Source organism: Megalobrama amblycephala, linkage group LG12, assembly GCF_018812025.1.
Source record: "Megalobrama amblycephala isolate DHTTF-2021 linkage group LG12, ASM1881202v1, whole genome shotgun sequence".
NCBI classification, from domain to species: Eukaryota; Metazoa; Chordata; class Actinopteri; order Cypriniformes; family Xenocyprididae; genus Megalobrama; species Megalobrama amblycephala.
Window position 1 is genome coordinate 800723 of NC_063055.1, and position 20543 is coordinate 821265.

A 20543-nucleotide genomic window follows, 5' to 3' on the forward strand; every position below is an offset into this window, starting at 1 on the left:
TGCGCGTCACACGCTTCCCTGCGGCGCTGCTTCACAACGCGGGAGAAACTGTAACTCGGGAAGAATGAGTGCACTTAAAGAGAAGAGAACCACCTGCTGATGGAGAAACTCACTCATTGTCCTGTTAGTGTGAATGAGCTTCAGATAATGTGAAGGAGATCTTCACCATCATCAGATCTCAAACACTCAATTATCACTCAGCAAAGACACACTTGAGCAGAAGAAAAGTAGAGTCAGACGCTGGACCTTCAGAACAAAATGAACCTCTTTAATGAAACATCATCAGACGTGTGATTCTGTCTGAGTCATCTTCATTATCACCTCGCCTTCAGCATGAAGTCTTCTTCACATCCAGGAAACCATCAGACAAACTGAACGTCTGGAGCGTCACGTGAGCGAGTCCAGCTGCGTCTGTATCCTCTCCATCTGTAAGACACGCGGAACATGAGCGTCTGAACGTTACGCCGACGATCGGCAGTCATGAGGGATTCGGTCTGACCTGATTGTAGAAATCCAGAAGATCCTGATGGTTGAATTCCACACAAACATCCTGCAGACGCTGAAACAGAAGAAACACCCCGTCAGCTGCAGGATAAAAGCATCTCATCCATTATTAGCGAAACAATCACTTTCCCTCTGTGACTGTGACCCGTTTCTGAAAGTTTCATGATCATATCAATAAAATATATCAATAATACACCTTGAAATAAAACACACAGCTTTTGTTCGCTTTCAGACATTCTGCAGAGAAAAACAGGACAAACTGAGAGATATTCTGCAGAAACACACACACGCTGATTGTGTTTATTACTGTGAAGCTGCTTTGAAATGATCTGTACTGTATAAAGCGCTGTAGAAATGAAAGAAACACACGAATGAAGAACACGTCACCGCACATGCGTGACACACGCCCGATTCCTGCCTCTACTGTAGGTCAATAGTGTTGATGAGAACATGTGTGTGTGTGTGTGTGTGTGTGTAGTATATATGAGCACTCCTAGCCATGCTATATGGCTGTATATCAGCACGGCTGTGGTTCGGCCGTAGTTAATCATAGAGTGCTGATATACAGCCATATTGCATGGCTACAAGTGTAATATTGCATTTATACAACAGTTTGACGGCACTTTTTTGAGGAACTACTTCCTTCCGCCATGGATTCAAATCTCATGTTGACAGTTTGACCAAACCTCCGTTACTAATTCTAAAAACGTCACAGAATGTTGAATCTTTCCATTGAAACTCACTGTATTTTGTACAGTATTAGAGAGAGAGAGACTGATATACCATTTATTATTCAGATCGATGTCCATAAAAATCAGTTTGAATGTCTGCTGAGGATTTTTACAGTTTTTACAGGAATTTTCCACAACATACAGTGCTACAACAACATCCTTTATTTACAAAAGTCCCTTTCAATTTAAAAGTCTCTTGCGACTGACTCATTCACTCGTAAAGTTTGCCGCCATCTAATGGCGTGTTAATGTAACTTTAATTACGCACTAATGGACCCTTTCTCAATACAAAATACAACATATTATTTATATAAAATAATATTTATTCAACAATAATATTTAAATTTACAACAATAGCCAACTGTTTAAGTACTAAAAGCTGGCTTTGGTCACACCTTACTGACTCGGATCAAACACGACTTGCCACGTGAATACAGTAAACAAACTTCCTAGCAACAACACAGAAGTAAAATCAAACTAGAAACAACACAAAAACACAGTATGTAGATCCTCTTGTTATTTGACTTCTTCTCTCTAATAAATATAGCCTTAATGTTAAATTATTAAATTTAAGTTAAATAATTAAGTTAAATATAGCCTTAATATTAAATTATTAAATTTAACAGAGTGCAATACGATTTGCTCAGGAACAAGTAATAGATTAATAAGACCAAAGATTACCCATTTTATGTACCCAAAATTAATTATATCTCATGTTTAACCACTATAAGAGCCAGCGGCAAATCCCCGAAGCACTGGCCGAGATGAAGCTGTTCTCAGCGGGTACTCGAGCTCTGAAGTGACGCTGACGGCCTGGAGCTCCGAAAATGTCTAAATAAATTGTAAAATAGGCACTATGATTACACTGCATTCCAAATTATTATGCAATTGACATATCAGTAAGATTTCTGTACAATAAACATTCAGATTTTAGTTTTCCTAAGAAAGTGTTTGTTTGTTTATTTATCCATGTCTTTTTAGATAACTGGTATCAATCTCAGACAAAATAATATGCCAGATCTATGGAAACCCTACTTAGAGGTTGTTCCACATTATTAAGCAAGTCACAGTTCTCATGCAATATGGAGAGGAAGAAAGATCTTTCTGAAGATGAAAAGCATGAAATGGTGCAATGTTGTGCAAAAGGCATGAAAACAACTAATATTGTGTGAAACTGAATGGAGATTATCGAATTATCGTAAGATTTGTGAGTGATTTAGAGCACAGCAGAACTCGGTCAGATAAAGGCTTATTAATTAAAGTTCCTATCAAAAAAATTAATTGTATTAAAAGGGCAGCTATAAAAAAAAAGCCAGTGTTGAGCAGCAAACAGGTATTTGAAGCTGCTGGTGTCTCTGGAGTCTCAAGAAGCTCTCCATCAGGCTGGCAGTTGTGCGTAAAGATGCATTTTAGACACCACTAACCAAACCTAACAAAGAGAAACATTTACAGTGGCTGTAGAAATACATTTTCAAACAGTTTTATTGCTGTGGTGTTTTTTTGCAGCATGGGATAGTGCATAGTGCATTGTACAAATAGTGCATTGTACTATGCACTATCCTCCTTTTTATACCATTGCTGAAAATGGCCAGTTATGAGCTCCACATATCTTGCAAAAGTCATTTTAATACCCTCCATCTCACTTCCCAGTATTCCAGCTCAAATCATCACCCACCAGCTCCTTGCTGATGTCGCAGTCTTGTTGGAACGTGGTGGTCATTCACCAACCATCCAGAAATCCATCCATTTAGACCATCCATTGTAGTACGGCATTAGTCAGTGAATAAAACTATTTAAAAATGAGTCTTCATGTATTTCTACAGCCACTGTAAATGTTTCTCTTTGTTAGGTTTGGTTAGTGGTGTCTAAAATGCATCTTTACGCATGACTGCCAGCCTGCATGGAGAGCTTCTTGAGACTCCAGAGACACCAGCAGCTTCAAATACCTGTTTGCTGCTCAACACTGGCTTTTTTATAGCTGCCCTTTTAATGCAATTAATTTTTTTGATAGGAACTTTCCTTAATAAGCCTTTATCTGACCGAGTTCTGCTGTGCTCTAAATCACTCACAAATCTTATGATAATTCGATAATCTCCATTCAGTTTCACACAATATTAGTTGTTTTCATGCCTTTTGCACATCATTTCATTTCATGCTTTTCATCTTCAGAAAGATCTTTCTTCCTCCCCATATTGCATGAGAACTGTGACTTGCTTAATAATGTGGAACAACCTCTAAGTAGGGTTTCCATAGATCTGGTATATTATTTTGTCTGAGATTGATACCAGTTACCTAAAAAGACATGGAGAAATAAACAAACAAACATTTTCTTAGAAAAACTAAAATGTGAATGTTTATTGTACAGAAATCTTACTGATTTGTCTCTTGCATAATAATTTGTAAACATGAATCACATATTTTAGGTCTAAAAAACTACATTATTGCCTAAAGAACTCTTAGAACTACAGTTCATAGTACAACAAGTGTAGTATTTGTAAAAATACGGTGGATTCGCTCGGCCGCCGTGACAGTCGCTTCCAGCGGGGTGATACAAATGGTGAAAAGGTATGAGTGCTGTTATCACTAGAATATCATAAGAATATCACTCCAGAGTATAGAGTCCCAGTAGTCTTCATCTTTGTCAGCATGGGCCCTGGCAAACACTAGATTGGCGTTTTTGTGTCTGGGTTTTAGGAGAGGCTTCTTTCGTGGACGGCACCCATGTGTACGCCATATTGTGCCATGGGAAATAGTCACCCCAGTTTGGCTTTCTACTTCTTTAGATAAGTGCAGTGAACTTGCATGCCGATTTTCTTCAACCCTTCTCATCAGAAGACGCTCCTGTCGAGGTGTTAACTTCCTTTGACAACCTGGACATCTCTGTGAGATGGTTTCAGTTCCATCTTTTTTAAACTTTTGTGCCACTTTTGCTACAGTATTCTGACTGATAAGTATCTTCTTGTAGCCTTCACCTTTCTGGTGTAAAGAAATTATTTTCTTTCTTAGCTCTTTTGATATTTCTCTTCCATGTAGTGCCATTGCTGACAGTAAGAAATGGGTTTTTAAACACCCTTTTATAGTCATCTGTCTGCTGGACACCTGTGTAATAATTAATTAGACTCACCTGTGGTTGAATTCTTGTTAAATTAGACATTTGTAGTCTAACATTTAGCTTTGCTCCAGAGACTTTCAGTGGGGCGTACTCTTTTTTGCATCATCCTAATTTGAGTAAAACTGAAAATTGTGTTCTCCAAGTTATTTTATTAACCTTACCTTCATGTTATAAGTTAAATAGATGTTATATAAAACTTAGTCTTGTTTCTAGTCAAAATATCTTAAAGTTCTTAAATCAAGAAGTATTTTCTTGACAAGTAAATTTTTTTCTCTTGTTTTCAGGAAAAATAAGTCAAAATTAAGTGAGTTTTTCCTTAAAACAAGCAAAATAATCTGCCAATGGGGTAAGCAAAATAATCATATTTCAAACCAAAAATAAGATATATAATCTTGCTAAGCAGATTATTTTGCTTGTTTTAAGTAAAAACTGTCAAGAAAATGCTTCTTGATCTTAGAATTTTTAGATATTTGGACTGGAAACAAGACAAAAATTCTAAGTAAGAACAGCATTTTTTGCAGTTGTCAACATTTTGGAAATGGTTTTTGTGTTCATTGACATATTGTTTAAAATGTTACTTTTCAAAGGGGGTGAATGTAATGAATATGAATAATGAATATGTAATGAATATATGAATATATGAATATATATATATATATATATATATATACACACACACAATTGTGTGTGTGTTCAGCAGAGTTTCTTGGGCAGGAACCCGTCAGGCCACATTAATGGCAAAGACATTAATTAGACACAACATTATCATCCATAATTAAGAGTAAAAGGGGAAGCGTTATCTTTAGCAGAGCCGCTGGAGACACGGCTAATATGTAGGACATCCTGGACAAAAGCAGAGCTGAAGAACAGGAACAAAAACACCAGAGAAAGAGAAGATCCGTGTGATTCAGTATATACAATATATCATCACAGGTGTGTGTGTGTGTGAGAGAGTGTGCATGAGTGTTCATACACACACGGGATGAAAGCAAATGTGTGTCAGGAATCAAGGGTTAATTTCAGCCTCAGTTTCAGTAAGTGTTTTGACGTATCTAGGCTAAAGCTAATGGCTCCTGCATGCTTTCAAAGCTGACGGGAGAATCACAGCTCTGGGACGATTGCTGTGACACACACACACACACAAACAAATGAAACATGCATGCTGATGCTGATTCAGAGATCGACACAGAAAAGCTCTTCACACAAACTGAATCTCCATCAGTGAAACTCTCAACACAGTAAAACACAGTAATGTTCGCTCCGTACAATCAAAGCTGCAGCTACAGCACAATGAATCTGTCTGGATCAGATGCTCGACACACACGTCTGTAAACCCTCGCTGAAGTATTTTTAGCTCTAAAGCGCTTTATGAAGAAATTCGAGCATATGGCAGATTAAGATGACAAATATGAGCATACATGACCTCACTTCAGTTTGTCTTTATTTCATTGCACAAAGACATTCAGACATTTAAACAATTCATAAAGCACACATAATGATAAATAAACCCATAAAATGTCCTCTCATTACAAATTCAGTCTGAAACAATGAGAAACAAACACTGACAGAAACAATAACAAACTCTGAGGCGCATCTGTTTCTCTGCAGTCGCTGGAACGTTTGATCCGGACTGGAACATTCAGAGGTCAAATATTCCTGAATAATGAATCATCATCTGACAGTTCATGTTTGTGTTCGGCCTCTACAGAGGAGATACATGAATCATTTCTACTGAAACCCACTGATTCGACTCACTAACCCTGCGTAAGAAAACACTTTACACTAACATGATGATTCAACATGATTTGACTCCACTGACACTACCGGATAAGAACAAGCTGAACTGAATCAACATTGAAATGACTCTTGTCTTCTGTTCTTTACAGCAGAAACCGATGAATTCTGACACATTAACACTGGCTGTAAAGGAAAGCTTGTGAGGGAAACCCTTATATGGGCATGTTTTGGGTGTGTTTTATGCAAATGAGCACTCATTTACAATACTCCAAATCATTAGAATGAGGTTAAGGACAAATTCATGTTTGAATTAGATGGAAATTTTTTGTGAGTTCTCCCTGCATATAAGGGTCATTCTACAGAATTGGTGCAAACTGCTGTCCCACAACCAAAAAACACATTTAAAAAGCACTTAAGTATTCAAATCTTAGATGTTTACTAAGATTCTTCTATTGTCTATTGAATCTTACAATTATATTTAAAATATCAGTATTAATATATATAAAATCATCATTTATTGGGTAATTTCAATTGGGAGGTGTCTGTCCCGAACCCTGACCCCTAAATTTCAACTTGTGAAAATGATATTGAAATAATTTTTCCATTGTTGTTTTTAAAAAATATATTTGATTTTTTTTTTTTTTTTTTTAAGTGAAGTTAAAAAAAAAAAAAAAAAAATTATATTTGATTTTTAAATAATGAAACTTCATGTAAAAAAATGTGTTCCGCATTTTCACATCACTACCGAAACAGTGTGTTTGAGTCATTGTCTGAGACTGATTTTAACACACTTCTACATTTCTGATCAGGAAATATTCCTCTCACAGCCTCTCTTTCACAGCAGATAGATCATCATTCTGAGTTAAATGTGTTCAGAATATTGAATGACCAACTCAGATGTTATTATAGTGTTTGATTCAATGTTTATTCTAACTAATGAATCCTTCACTTTGAAATCAGTTTGATAAACTTTATGCCTTTTACAAAGAAAGATTGAATTAAAAATACAACAAATCTAATAAATTGCACTTGAAATATTGTTAAAATTGTAATTGTTATTGATTTACCTGTGAAAACTTTTTTTTTAAAATAGCAAAAAATATATTTACAACAAGGAAGATGTAAATAAAATCTTAATAGGTCAATGTGACCCTTCTTATTAAATTATTTATTATTGTGTTTCGGTAATGACAAATTTGAAAATAGGAAAAATATTCAAAACTTTCTGAAAATACAATATGGGAATTAACTGCACAATTACTAGAAATGTGTACCTTGGATATTATACAATTGGCAAACATACAACATTTGTGGAAAAATAATTTCAACCAATTCTGTAGAATGACCCGTAAACTGAATGAGACCCAGTTTTTAATTCGCATGTGTTTATGTTTTGACAAATAACTGAGAGTCATTAATGCAGAATAATATATAAAATAAAAATGCCTTAGACTGTCTTCATGACTCTGGAGACACATATCAAATTTCTCACGTATGAATTCCCTGTGGTTTTTCTGGATGGGTTGTAGCGGGTGTTGAAGTCCTGCAGCTTCTCATTTGTTTAGTAAAGATGCGGTGAACGGGACAGCCCGCGCTTCCTGTATTAGAATAAACCACATCCTCTGTTTTGACTAAATAAGAACACACAGCGTCAGGTTGACGTGCCGGTCAGAGCGAGCGACGACGACACCAGCGCTCTGGATTCACGCCGCTCTGTTTTGTTTGTGAGCCGTCGAGGGGAAAAGGCCTCATTGTTCTATTGAGGTTCTTGTGTCTCTAAAGCGGGATGAATGGAAGGGGGCCAGAGCGGATTTTCACACGCTCGTCCCACTGCGCCGCCGTACAGTATGCAAGAACGCTGCGCCACAAAGACTGGGATTGTCCCGCTATAGAGGCGTCTTTGAGAGGCTTTACCTTGAGGCCTCGTCCTAAAGCTTCAATGCAAACCCTGCTGAAATATGACGTGAGACTTGAGACGTTCACATGACGTGAGATCTCAAACATCTCAACATGCATCATTAATATATGCGTCTGGTGTGGTTTTATTCAATGAATAATTGTTTTTAAAAATCCTTGTGCACTATTCCATTCTGCAGTATAAACAGTGTGTTTAGTGTTTCACACTGAAAATTCCAACAAGAAAAGGTGCACTTCAAACACCCGGATGATGCACTTCATTAACCGAAGAAAGGAAGTGTGGAATGTCGGGCACTTCATGCATTCAACGGTCGCCGCTTTAATTATGCAGCGGAGGGGAGGATCTATCTATGGAAGCTTGTTTCTGCCAATAAATAAAAAAGGTAATTGTGACTTTTTATCTCACAATTCTGACTATAACATGCAATTGCGAGATATAAAGTCAGAATTGCAAGTTATAAAGTCAGAATTGCAAGATATAAAGTTGGAATTGCGAGATATAAAATCGGAATTGTGAGATATAAAATCGGAATTGTGAGATAAAGTCAGAATTGCGAGATATAAAGTCGGAATTGCGAGATATAAAGTCGGAATTGTGAGATAAAGTCAGAATTGCGAGATATAAAGTCGGAATTGCGAGATATAAAATCGGAATTGTGAGATAAAGTCGGAATTGCGAGATATAAAGTCGGAATTGCGAGATTTAAAATCGGAATTGTGAGATAAAGTCAGAATTGCGAGATATAAAGTCGGAATTGCGAGATATAAAATCGGAATTGTGAGATAAAGTCGGAATTGCGAGATATAAAGTCGGAATTGCGAGATAAAGTCAGAATTGCGAGATATAAAGTCGGAATTGCGAGATATAAAATCGGAATTGTGAGATAAAGTCAGAATTGCAAGATATAAAGTTGGAATTGCGAGATATAAAATCGGAATTGTGAGATAAAGTCGGAATTGCGAGATATAAAGTCAGAATTGCGAGATATAAAATCGGAATTGTGAGATAAAGTCGGAATTGCGAGATATAAAATCGGAATTGTGAGATAAAGTCAGAATTGCAAGATATAAAGTCGGAATTGCGAGATATAAAATCGGAATTGTGAGATAAAGTCAGAATTGCGAGATATAAAGTCGGAATTGCGAGATATAAAATCGGAATTGTGAGATAAAGTCAGAATTGCGAGATATAGTCAGAATTGTGAGATATAGTCAGAATTGCGAGATATAAAGTCAGAATTGCGAGATATAAAATCGGAATTGTGAGATAAAGTCAGAATTGCGAGATATAAAGTCAGAATTGCGAGATATAAAGTCAGAATTGTGAATTATAAAGTCAGAATTGTGAGATATAGTCAGAATTGCGAGTTGTAAAGTCAGAATTGCGAGATATAAAGTCGGAATTGCGAGTTGTAAAGTCAGAATTGCGAGATATAAAGTCGGAATTGTGAGATATAGTCAGAATTGCAAGTTATAAAGTCAGAATTGCGAGTTGTAAAGTCAGAATTGCGAGATATAAAGTCGGAATTGCGAGATATAAAGTTGGAATTGTGAGTTATAAAGTCAGAATTGCGAGATATAAAGTCAGAATTGCGAGTTATAAAGTCAGAATTTCGAGTTGTAAAGTCAGAATTGCGAGATATAAAGTCGGAATTGCGAGATATAAAGTCGGAATTGCGAGATATAAAGTCGGAATTGCGAGTTATAAAGTCGGAATTGCGATATATAAAGTCGGAATTGCGAGATATAAAGTCGGAATTGCGAGTTATAAAGTCAGAATTGCGAGTTTAAAAAAGTCAGAATTGCGAGATATAAAGTCGGAATTGCGAGATATAAAGTCAGAATTGCGAGTTATAAAGTCGGAATTGCGAGTTATAAAGTCGGAATTGCGAGTTATAAAGTCGGAATTGCGAGATATAAAGTCAGAATTGCGAGATATAAAGTCAGAATTGCGAGATATAAAGTCGGAATTGCGAGTTATAAAGTCGGAATTGCGAGATATAAAGTCGGAATTGCGAGATATAAAGTCAGAATTGCGAGATATAAAGTCAGAATTGCAAGTTATAAAGTCAGAATTGCGAGTTGTAAAGTCAGAATTGCGAGATATAAAGTCGGAATTGCGAGATATAAAGTCGGAATTGCGAGATATAAAGTCAGAATTGTGAGATATAAAGTCGGAATTGCGAGATATAAAGTCGGAATTGCGAGATATAAAGTCGGAATTGCGAGATATAAAGTCGGAATTGCGAGATATAAAGTCAGAACTCCAGGGTTCTTGACTCAATTTTAAAGGGGTCCTTGATTATGATTTCACTTTTTAACTTTAGTTAGTGTGTAGTGTGTGAGATTCTCCAGCTTTGTTGTTGTTGAGCTGTTAAAGCTCCGCCCTCTTCTGGAAAGGGGGCGGGAGCAGCAGCTCATTTGCATTTAAAGGGACACACACAAAAACGGCGTGTTTTTGCTCACACCCAAATAGGGGCAAATTTGACAAGCTTTAATAAATGATCTGTGGGGGATTTTGAGCTGAAACTTCACAGACACATTCTGGAGACACCAGAGACTGATATTACTTCTTGTGAAAGTGACATTATCAATCCCCTTTAAAGATCTGTTTATGACGAAAAGGTTCTATATGTGAAGCGGGTTCAGAACTTTATCTTCCAGATTAAAAATAGTTTATTGACTCACAGAATATCAGAACTTGTCAGCGAAACTTCAAATGATTGCAGTCCCGAGCCCTCATTAAACACGTGATTGTCATTAGCAGACGAGACTCCACAGAATGGGCTCTAATAAGACTCTCAGAGGGACTCATGACGCTGTTTACTGCTTCTGATGCTTACAGTAAGAGCTGCGGTCCTACAGGCCGAGACCGATCATGTGAAACTGGGCCATCGCATGTCGCAGACGCCATATATGAGCCGCACAGGTCTGAACACGTATGAATCATTCACGAGACACACTTGTGAACGCACCGAACACACTCCAGCTGAAGTCTGAGAAGAGGACGAGACGCTTTCTCACACACAACTTATAGTTTCATTTTTATAGTTATAGTTTCACATGAACACTAAATGAGGAGATTCTGACGTGTCACACGACCTGAATCCAGGACTGAAGATGATTTTACAGACCTCACACAGCCAAGAATAGACCGGCTGAACGTCCCTGATGGTTTGAATTATATAAGACGCACGTTTCTGGCTGCATAAACAGGTAAACAGCTCCAGCAAAACATTCAGATGCGCTTTAATAATTGATGGAGCTCAGCGGGCGGCGCTGATGAGAGAAGCACATTTGCCTGAAAGCTGATGAAAAGAAACACAGAGAGGAATCAGCAGCAGGAATTTTCATCTGGGTTATGAGACTTTGAGGCCTTCAGTACGAGTTAAAGTCACGCCTGATCCCACATTCACACAAATCTGTGAGGGACGCCACCAGATGAAACACCATTCATGCATTTCTGCAGAACAATCGCTTAATTCGTCGTTACTGTCTCAATATGAAACTGTGATCAGGAACATCACTTCAAAACATCAAGCGACAGCAAAACTCTGCTCTAAAAGGTCAGTTTCTCCAGCAAACGCCTCATGAACCTTCAGAAAGACACGTTTAGGAGAGAAACCAGAAGTCTTTCATCACAGTGTGAATCAGACGTGATTCTGCTGGAGACTAAATGTTCGACAGCATCGCCATCTACAATCAAACTGCTTTCAATACTAGTCAAAGTTATAAAAACAATTAAAATAAATAATAATAATAATCATTTTGATCTTCTAAAGCAAGAGTTCACTGTTTGCTCTTAAAAATTAAGCTATGGCCCTCTGAAATCTGTTTTATTTTTTCCCAAATTCCATTTTTTCCGTTTTAATTTTTCTGGATTCAAATTTTTTATTTTTTTTGGACTTTATTTTAATGGTTAAATTAAATTTTAGTAATCAAAAAGCATGTCTAATTAATTGAAATCATGAAACTCATACAATTTAACAATTTATTAAAAGTTTAACAAAGATTTTTTTAGGACCCTATGAAATCTCTTAAATTCCTTATCTTTTATTTTATTTGTTCAAAAAGCAATGTCTAATTAATTGAAATCATAAAAACAACCAAATTTACTGATTTAATTTTATTTTTCAGAATTCATTTTTGTGTATTTAAATTTTTCTGGCAATCAAATGAAGGCATAAGATATTAATTTAATTTCTCTTTTTAAAATTAAAACATGGAAGAATTGTGATTATTCCATAAAAATAGAGTTTTAATAATAATAATTTATTATTATTATTATTAGTGTTAGTATTATTATTACATTGAGACGTAGCTATACTCTACTGTACAACAATAATATATTTGTCGCAATTTCTTCAAGTTAAACCAAACTTTTATTTTGACGGGTTGCTGTGAAGACTTTCCAGTTTCGGTGTGTTTATGATATGATGACGATAGTATTTCTCAAATGAAACGGTGAAATGTTCATGAAATGACTCTGGAGATGAAGTTCATACATTCAGGTCCTCATATAGTGAGGCGACAGACACCGAGAGCATCACGCGTGCTTCAGTGTGTGTGTAAGGTAAAGGAAACCGTGTGTCTGTGCCATTCATTCACACAGAACATGCAGGATTCATATTTAAATAGTCTTTTTGCAGTTTAATATTCACAAACACTAGATTTCAGTATACTGACCTACTTTAATATAGTCATAAAAAAAAGTAAAAGTCGTAACATTCCGTGTTATACTGTAAAATCCCTTTTTTTATGACTGAATTCTGTGGTTCCATCTTTGTTTTTTGCATTGCGGGAATCAGAGGGTCCTATAAAGGTTCAAAAAGAGGGTTTTACATCAGAAGAACCATTTCTGGTTCCCCAAAGAACCCTTCAGTCATCAGCTCTTAAAGGGTTAGTTCACCCAAAAATGAAAATAATGTCATTAATTCCTCACCCTCATGTCGTTCCACACCCGAAAGACCTTCGTTCATCTTCAGAACACAAATTAAGATATTTTTGATGAAATCCGATGGCTCAGTGAGGCCTGAGCAATGACATTTCCTCTCTCAAGATCCATTAATGTACTAAAAACATATTTAAATCAGTTCATGTGAGTACAGTGGTTCAATATTAATATTATAAAGCCACGAGAATATTTTTGGTGCGCCAAAAAAACAAAATAACGACTTATATAGTGATGGCCGATTTCAAAACACTGCTTCAGGAAGCTTCGGAGCGTTATGAATCAGCGTATCGAATCATGATTCGGATCGCGTGTCAAACCGCCAAACTGCTGAAATCATGTGACTTTGGTGCTCTGAACCGCTGATTCGACACACTGATTCATAACGCTCCGAAGCTTCCTGAAGCAGTGTTTTGAAATCGGCCATCACTATATAAGTCGTTATTTTGTTTTTTTGGCGCACCAAAAATATTCTCGTGGCTTTATAATATTAATATTGAACCACTGTACTCACATGAACTGATTTAAATATGTTTTTTAGTACATTAATGGATCTTGAGAGAGGAAATGTCATTGCTGGCTATGTAGGAGCCATCGGATTTCATCAAAAATATTTTCATTTGTGTTCTGAAGATGAACGAAGGTCTTACGGGTGTGGAACGACATGAGCGTGAGTAATTAATGACAAAATTCATTTTTGTGTGAACTAACCCTTTAAAAGACCCAAAATGCTGTTCTTACTAGAATTTTTGTCTTGTTTCCAGTCCAAATATCTAAAAATTCTTAGATCAAGAAGCATTTTCTGGACAAGTAAAAATTATTTTCTTGTCAAAGTGAAGTCAAAAAGTTTTTTCTTAAAACAAGCAAAATAATCTTAATCCAAACTGAAAACAAGATTATTTTGCTTCTTTTAAGAAAAAAAAAACACTTAATTTTGACTTATTTTTCCTGACAACAAGAAAATAATTTTTACTCGTCTAGAAAATGATTCTTGATTTAAGAACTTTAAGATATTTCAACAAAAACTCAAAGTGAGAACATATTTTTTTGCAGTGTTCTTAATAATCCAAAGAACCTTTAGTGGAACCAATCAATGGCAATATTTTAAAACTACACTTCCTGTCATTCCAATTCTACTTCCTGTGTGTGTTGTGTCCGATTCTTCAGTTCTGATCTGAGGGGAACACGACAAAAACCTCATTAACATTATAAACGGATCTCAGGGACAAATGCAGGATGATGTAAAACATAAAGCTGATTACAAACAAGACGGTGCTGTGATGAAAGAGCAACACGGCAGAATTACTGTAACAGAACAAGAGAGACAGAGAGAGTCTATTGAGAGTGTCCGAAGCCTGCGGACGGTCACCTAGACGCCCCTCCGGACGCCTGCGGCATCTCCACACACACACACACACACACACACACAGCCTTGGGTCTTCACTGCGGCCTCTAAATCCAGTGGGATTAACAGACACAAAAGTTCAAACATGATGAACCACCGTATGCATCATACATGTGTGATGATGAAGATGATGAAAGGCATTGTCCACCAAACTCCAGCGTTCCCACCAAACATGCCATGAACAAAAAGGCGCTTCATTGCCCCTGGAATGCCGATGTTCCTAACGCGGGCCTCACGCGCTGAACTCCGGCCAGATCCAGTCAAAAGAGACAAAGATGTGACATCAAGCTCTGGATCAGGAGCAGAGCCTCCGATAATCTCAGAACGATCGAGTATGTGCAACAAAACAAGCAAAAACATGATTTACAACGACCCTGAAACTCAATATATGAGGGCAAAAATGCCTCAGTGTGAGTTGTTGTCATATTTCTCTATGATATAAATAAGCAATATTACAATACAGAATAAAAGCATGACTGCAAATGTGATATTATCTTATACAATAGATAAGCAAGTTTTTACACACAATATTCAGTGTTTCCTTACTGTGTGTGAACGAATCAATGATTCACTTGCTTCATTGCTGAATGAACTCTATGATTCACTCATTAAGACAGGGATTTGCCGCCACCTACTGGTGGTTTTAGTTTCATAGTTAAAATATTTCATTTTTAAAGCATTAATCTCATAGCAGGATTGTAATTGCAGCTTTTTTTTAATTTTATTTTATTTGGTAACAGCCTATAACGTTTTATTATTCTAATCGAATTTACTGATCAAATGTAAGAATCTGACATAAAAGATGATGCATACATCTAACAAGAATAGAAATAATTGCCCTCATAAAGCTTAAAACACCCCTGGAAATCGATTGAAGTTATCAAAGGTCACCTCATAATGAACTGAACACCGCTGAGAATATGAGGAAAATCACAGAAAGCATCGCACCGAAGAACTCTCACGTGACTCTGTGTCAGACAAATGACAGGAAATGAGCTCAGCAGTCAAACGAGATGCTTAATTACTGTCTTTATCTGCTGCTGACGGAGAATCAGGAGCGGGAACTCAACAAAGAGCGTCAGCTCCTCCGTGACCGAACCCTGAAAACACATGCATTTTGCACTTTACCATTACTTTTTTTCTCTAACATTCACATAACATTTAAAATCTGGACATTTTGAAGGTTCTTAGATCATATTTTTGTTGGCTGGGGAGGAGCTTCATGAAGAATATGGGAACAAACATCATCTCACATCAACAGAGCAACATCAATTACTCGACCTGCATCTCAACCCGTCAATCATCCGCTTCACTTCCAGCTATTCAAATCTCACTGTCATGAATTATATCTTTTCATATTCAAACCACAGTTGTGATCTGAAGTATAAATGCATCTTATATTCAGGTTATGCATCTGATTGTGAATAGCTTTATAATGCATCATGATTTCACACACTTCATCTTTATATTAACAGAACACAACCTACTGGAATATTTCTATGGCTATTAAATGAAAACATTCAGTGTTTTGCTTCTGAAACGGTCAACCGAAGCCTTGAACTCAGTCACAAAGCTTTAGACTCTGAGAAACACACATGCAGCCACAGCGCCACCATGTGACGGCCGCAGGAACTGCAGCTCAAATCTCTCAGATCGAACAGCCTCACATTTAAAGAGACAAACACTCACATGCATGAGCTTCTGCATGTTCCCAAAACACCTAAAGGCGTTTTTTTTCATTATTTTATTCTTTCATTTTATTATGTCTTTATATGTGTGCATGAAGGCAAGAACTAGTGTTAGAATTGAGCAGATTTGTCTCTGTTTGAAACAATCAAATGTTGTATAAAGCGCTGTAGAAATAAAGCCGATGAACTGAAGTTACAGACCTCGGCGTCGTCTTCCGTCCGGAGCCCCAGATTGAGCACGGCGTGCGGCGCTTTCAGTCGGCTCTGATCCGATCGGGCCATCTGCAGGTTGAGCTGCCATCCCACGTGATCCAGCTGAAGACACGGCGAACAGTTACGGCTGATTATATTGTTAATGTATTATAAAATCATGAAACATACAACAAATGGACCTGCACTAATCCTCTTCTGGAAAGGGGGCGGGAGCATCATTTGCATTTAAAGGGACACACACAAAAACGGCGTGTTTTTGCTCACACCCAAATAGGGGCAAATTTGACAAGCTATAATAAATGATCTGTGGGGGATTTTGAGCTGAATCTTCACACACACATTCTGGAGACACCAGAGACTGATATTACATCTTGTGAAATGGGTCTCCTTTAATATATCCAGTAATATTATTGATCTGACTGCATAAACCCCTCGAACTGTGCATGAACTCACCTTCTTTGGGGCAAATATCCCGTGTCTGATCTTCTCCACCACATCTGGACCAGCTGAAGCCCAAACCTGACTGAAGACTTCAGCTTTCTCAGACGCGACGCTGATGTTTTCCAGCTGCTGTTTGAGAGCCGCCGGTTTAACGCTGTGATACACGGCCTGGAACAACAGTCACAAACGCCTGCTTCAGTCAAAGAAAAGAGTGGCGTACAGAATCTATAATGTTCTGCAGTTCAATGCAGAAATGATTTCAGAAGGTGCTGCAAGTGTAAAATGTTCTCAACGCAGTTAGACAATGGCTTACAAAGTCAAACATCATGAGAGGAAGAAAGAGGAGAATAAAGAAACCAACAAAAGTTGAGAGTGGGACAAGTGGAGCTTCGAAGCACTTGAAACGGAAAGTTGAAAATACACGTTTATACCACAGCGGTGGGGTTGTAGAAAAAGGGGCGCGTCTAAAACGCTGGAACTGATGACATCATTTACAGCACCTTTAAACTTGAAGATGAAAGATGAAGTTGCACTCATCTTTTCTTCTCTATTGTGCGGAATATCTATGGAAGCTTGTTTCCGCTACTAAATAAAAAATTAGAAAAGGGAATTGCGACTTTATATCTCAAAATTCTGACTTTTTTTACGCAATTGTTTTTGATCACGCAATTTTGATATCTCGCAATTCTAACTTTTTTTCTCAGAATTGCAAGATATAAATTCGCAATTCTGACTTTATATCACGCAATTCTGACTTTATATCACGCAATTCTGACTTTATATCTCGCAATTCTGACTTTGTAACTCGCAATTCTGACTTTATATCACGCAATTCTGACTTTATATCTCGCAATTCTGACTTTGTAACTCGCAATTCTGACTTTGTAACTCGCAATTCTGACTTTATATCTCGCAATTCCGACTTTGTAACTCGCAATTCTGACTTTATATCTCACAATTCCGACTTTAGAACTCACAATTCCGACTTTGTAACTCGCAATTCTGACTTTATATCTCACAATTCTGACTTTAGAACTCGCAATTCCGACTTTGTAACTCGCAATTCTGACTTTATATCTCACAATTCTGACTTTATATCTCACAATTCTGACTTTAGAACTCGCAATTCCGACTTTAGAACTCGCAATTCTGACTTTAGAACTCGCAATTCTGACTTTATAACTCGCAATTCTAAACTTTTTTTCTCAGAATTGCAAGATATAAATTCGCAATTCTGACTTTATATCACGCAATTCTGACTTTATATCTCGCAATTCTGACTTTGTAACTCGCAATTCCGACTTTAGAACTCGCAATTCCGACTTTAGAACTCGCAGTACCCACTTTATAACTCGCAGTTCCGACTTTATATCTCACAATTCCGACTTTATATCTCACAATTCTGACTTTTTTTACGCAATTGTTTTTGATCACGCAATTTTGATATCTCGCAATTCTAACTTTTTTTCTCAGAATTGCAAGATATAAATTCGCAATTCTGACTTTATATCTCGCAATTCCGACTTTAGAACTCGCAATTCCGACTTTATATCTCACAATTCTGACTTTATATCTCACAATTCTGACTTTATATCTCGCAATTCTGACTTTAGAACTCGCAATTCCGACTTTGTAACTCGCAACTCCGACTTTATATCTCGCAATTCCGACTTTATATCTCGCAATTCCGACTTTATATCTCACAATTCTGACTTTATATAGAACTCGCAATTCCGACTTTGTAACTCGCAATTCTGACTTTATATCTCACAATTCTGACTTTGTAACTCGCAATTCTGACTTTATATCTCGCAATTCCGACTTTGTAACTCGCAATTCTGACTTTATATCTCACAATTCCGACTTTATATCTCGCAATTCTGACTTTATATCTCACAATTCTGACTTTATATCTCACAATTCTGACTTTATATCTCGCAATTCTGACTTTATAACTTGCAATTCTAACTTTTTTCTTCAGAATTGCAAGATATAAATTCGCAATTCTGACTTTATCTCACGATTCTGACTTTATATCTCGCAATTCTGACTTTATAACTCGCAATTCTGACTTTATATCTTGCAATTCTAACTTTATATCTCGCAATTCTGACTTTATATCTCGCAATTCTGACTTTATAACTCGCAATTCTGACTTTATATCTTGCAATTCTAACTTTATATCTCGCAATTCTGACTTTATATCTCGCAATTCTGACTTTATAACTCGCAATTCTGACTTTATATCTTGCAATTCTAACTTTATATCTCGCAATTCTGACTTTATATCTCGCAATTCTGACTTTATATCTCGCAAATCTGACTTTATAACTCGCAATTCTAACTTTTTTCTCAGAATTGCAAGATATAAATTCGCAATTCTGACTTTATATCTCGCGATTCTGACTTTTGCAATTACCTTTTTTATTTTTTATTTCATGGTGTAGAAACAAGCCATATATATCCGAGTGAAATGGCTTTGCAAACAAGAACAAATGTAGGGCGGGGCTTGATTTTGTCTGTAGGGAATTGATTGGATGGTTGGAATACTGTAACATTCCAGTAGTTTTGATGTGATGGTGAGGTTAAGCGTGAACGACCTGCTCGAGGATGAAGGACACTGTTTCCAGCAGCAGCTGCAGAGTCTGTTTCTCCATTGATAAAGCGCTCTGTAGCTTCTCCTCCTCTTCCTCGCTGAAGGATCGCTCCTGCGGACACACACACACTCGTTCAGTCTCTCACACACACACACACACACACACACACACCTGAAGCTTCTGAATCACAGACCTTCAGGTGCAGCTTCTGCAGAATCCGAGACAGAAGTCTGGAAAACTTGCTGCTGTCGATGGAGTTGATGTGAATCACGGCCGCTTTAATGCTGCAGATCATCAACACACAGAGAAAGCAATAATGAAGAGATGATGGAGCTGATCATTGTTAAATCATCTGTCAAACGATTTACGCTTCCATTACAAATACAGCGATCAATATCGTATAGATTCATGTACAAATTTCGCATGAATACAAATAAAAACTGTATTACCTCTGTGTTTCTGGGATTATTGAACTCATCGTCAATCCGTTCGTTTACTTTCTTAGAAACAGTCACTTCCTACCGCTCAGGCACGTGACGGTGACGTCAGCGCGTCAACACGCCCACCGAGTAAACGCGAGGCGAATATATGCTGTCCTAGAAATATAATAGAAACAATGAGCAAAAGTCCCCATGGCAACCATACAATAATTACTACAGCATTTTGTTTACTTTCCGTAAAAATGAACTAGAGAATAATTACATTAGCGAGCAAATATCTTTTATTGTTTTATCTGATTTCACATGAGGCTTATCAAAACCAGCTACATCATGTTTTGTTTAAAACTAGAATCCTTGTTTGTTATTTATCTTTCATTATTTCTGAAGTAAATGAAAATATGTCTATGAGTTACATATGTGTGTGTTAACCCATTCGTGCATGAATTATGAAAACTTCAGTCAGGATGCGTTTTTATTGCTCTTAGGGCATGAAAAACAAAATTTGAACTTTTTTTTTTTTTTTTTTACACATTTTTCAAAGAGATTTGATAGTATGTGTTTTTGGTTTTGGCTGAAGAGATACTGTATTAAACATAATACTGTAATAACACAGTAATACTGTGTGTATTTAACACACCACTGAATAAAATGATATAAAATCATGTGAAAACTATACAAAAAATATAATACAGCTTCAATTATTCAATTGAGTTTGCTCCTGGTCGACCAGCAGGCAGAGAAGACCTTCATACAAGTTGAACTTTGCGTGTCTGTGGAAAAACTAGAGATCAGGTGTTTTCAATCTCA

General features: G+C 36.9%; 1 protein-coding gene across 1 annotated transcript; it reads right to left on the bottom strand.

The window, feature by feature from the left end:
- Positions 1–247: 247 nt before the first annotated feature.
- On the bottom strand, positions 248–19884 carry commd10 (COMM domain containing 10). The gene is made up of 7 exons (XM_048210737.1): positions 19746–19884; positions 19490–19580; positions 19300–19407; positions 16712–16867; positions 16247–16360; positions 500–559; positions 248–426 (listed from the first exon to the last, which is right to left on the bottom strand). The coding sequence occupies exons 1-7, from the start codon at positions 19772–19774 to the stop codon at positions 388–390; spliced, it is 597 nt and encodes a 198-aa protein (XP_048066694.1). The 5' UTR covers positions 19775–19884; the 3' UTR covers positions 248–387.
- Positions 19885–20543: the final 659 nt, after the last annotated feature.

What these genes read in the sequence shown, in the direction of transcription:
- commd10 (XM_048210737.1), bottom strand. Translation starts at nt 19,774, where the DNA reads ATGAGTTCAATAATCCCAGAAACACAGAG. An exon ending in TGCAGAAGCTGCACCTGAAG is followed by an intron (nt 19,408 to 19,489) that starts GTCTGTGATTCA and finishes GTGTGTCCGCAG; the next exon opens with GAGCGATCCTTCAGCGAGGA. An exon ending in TGTCCTTCATCCTCGAGCAG is followed by an intron (nt 16,868 to 19,299) that starts GTCGTTCACGCT and finishes CTGTTGTTCCAG; the next exon opens with GCCGTGTATCACAGCGTTAA.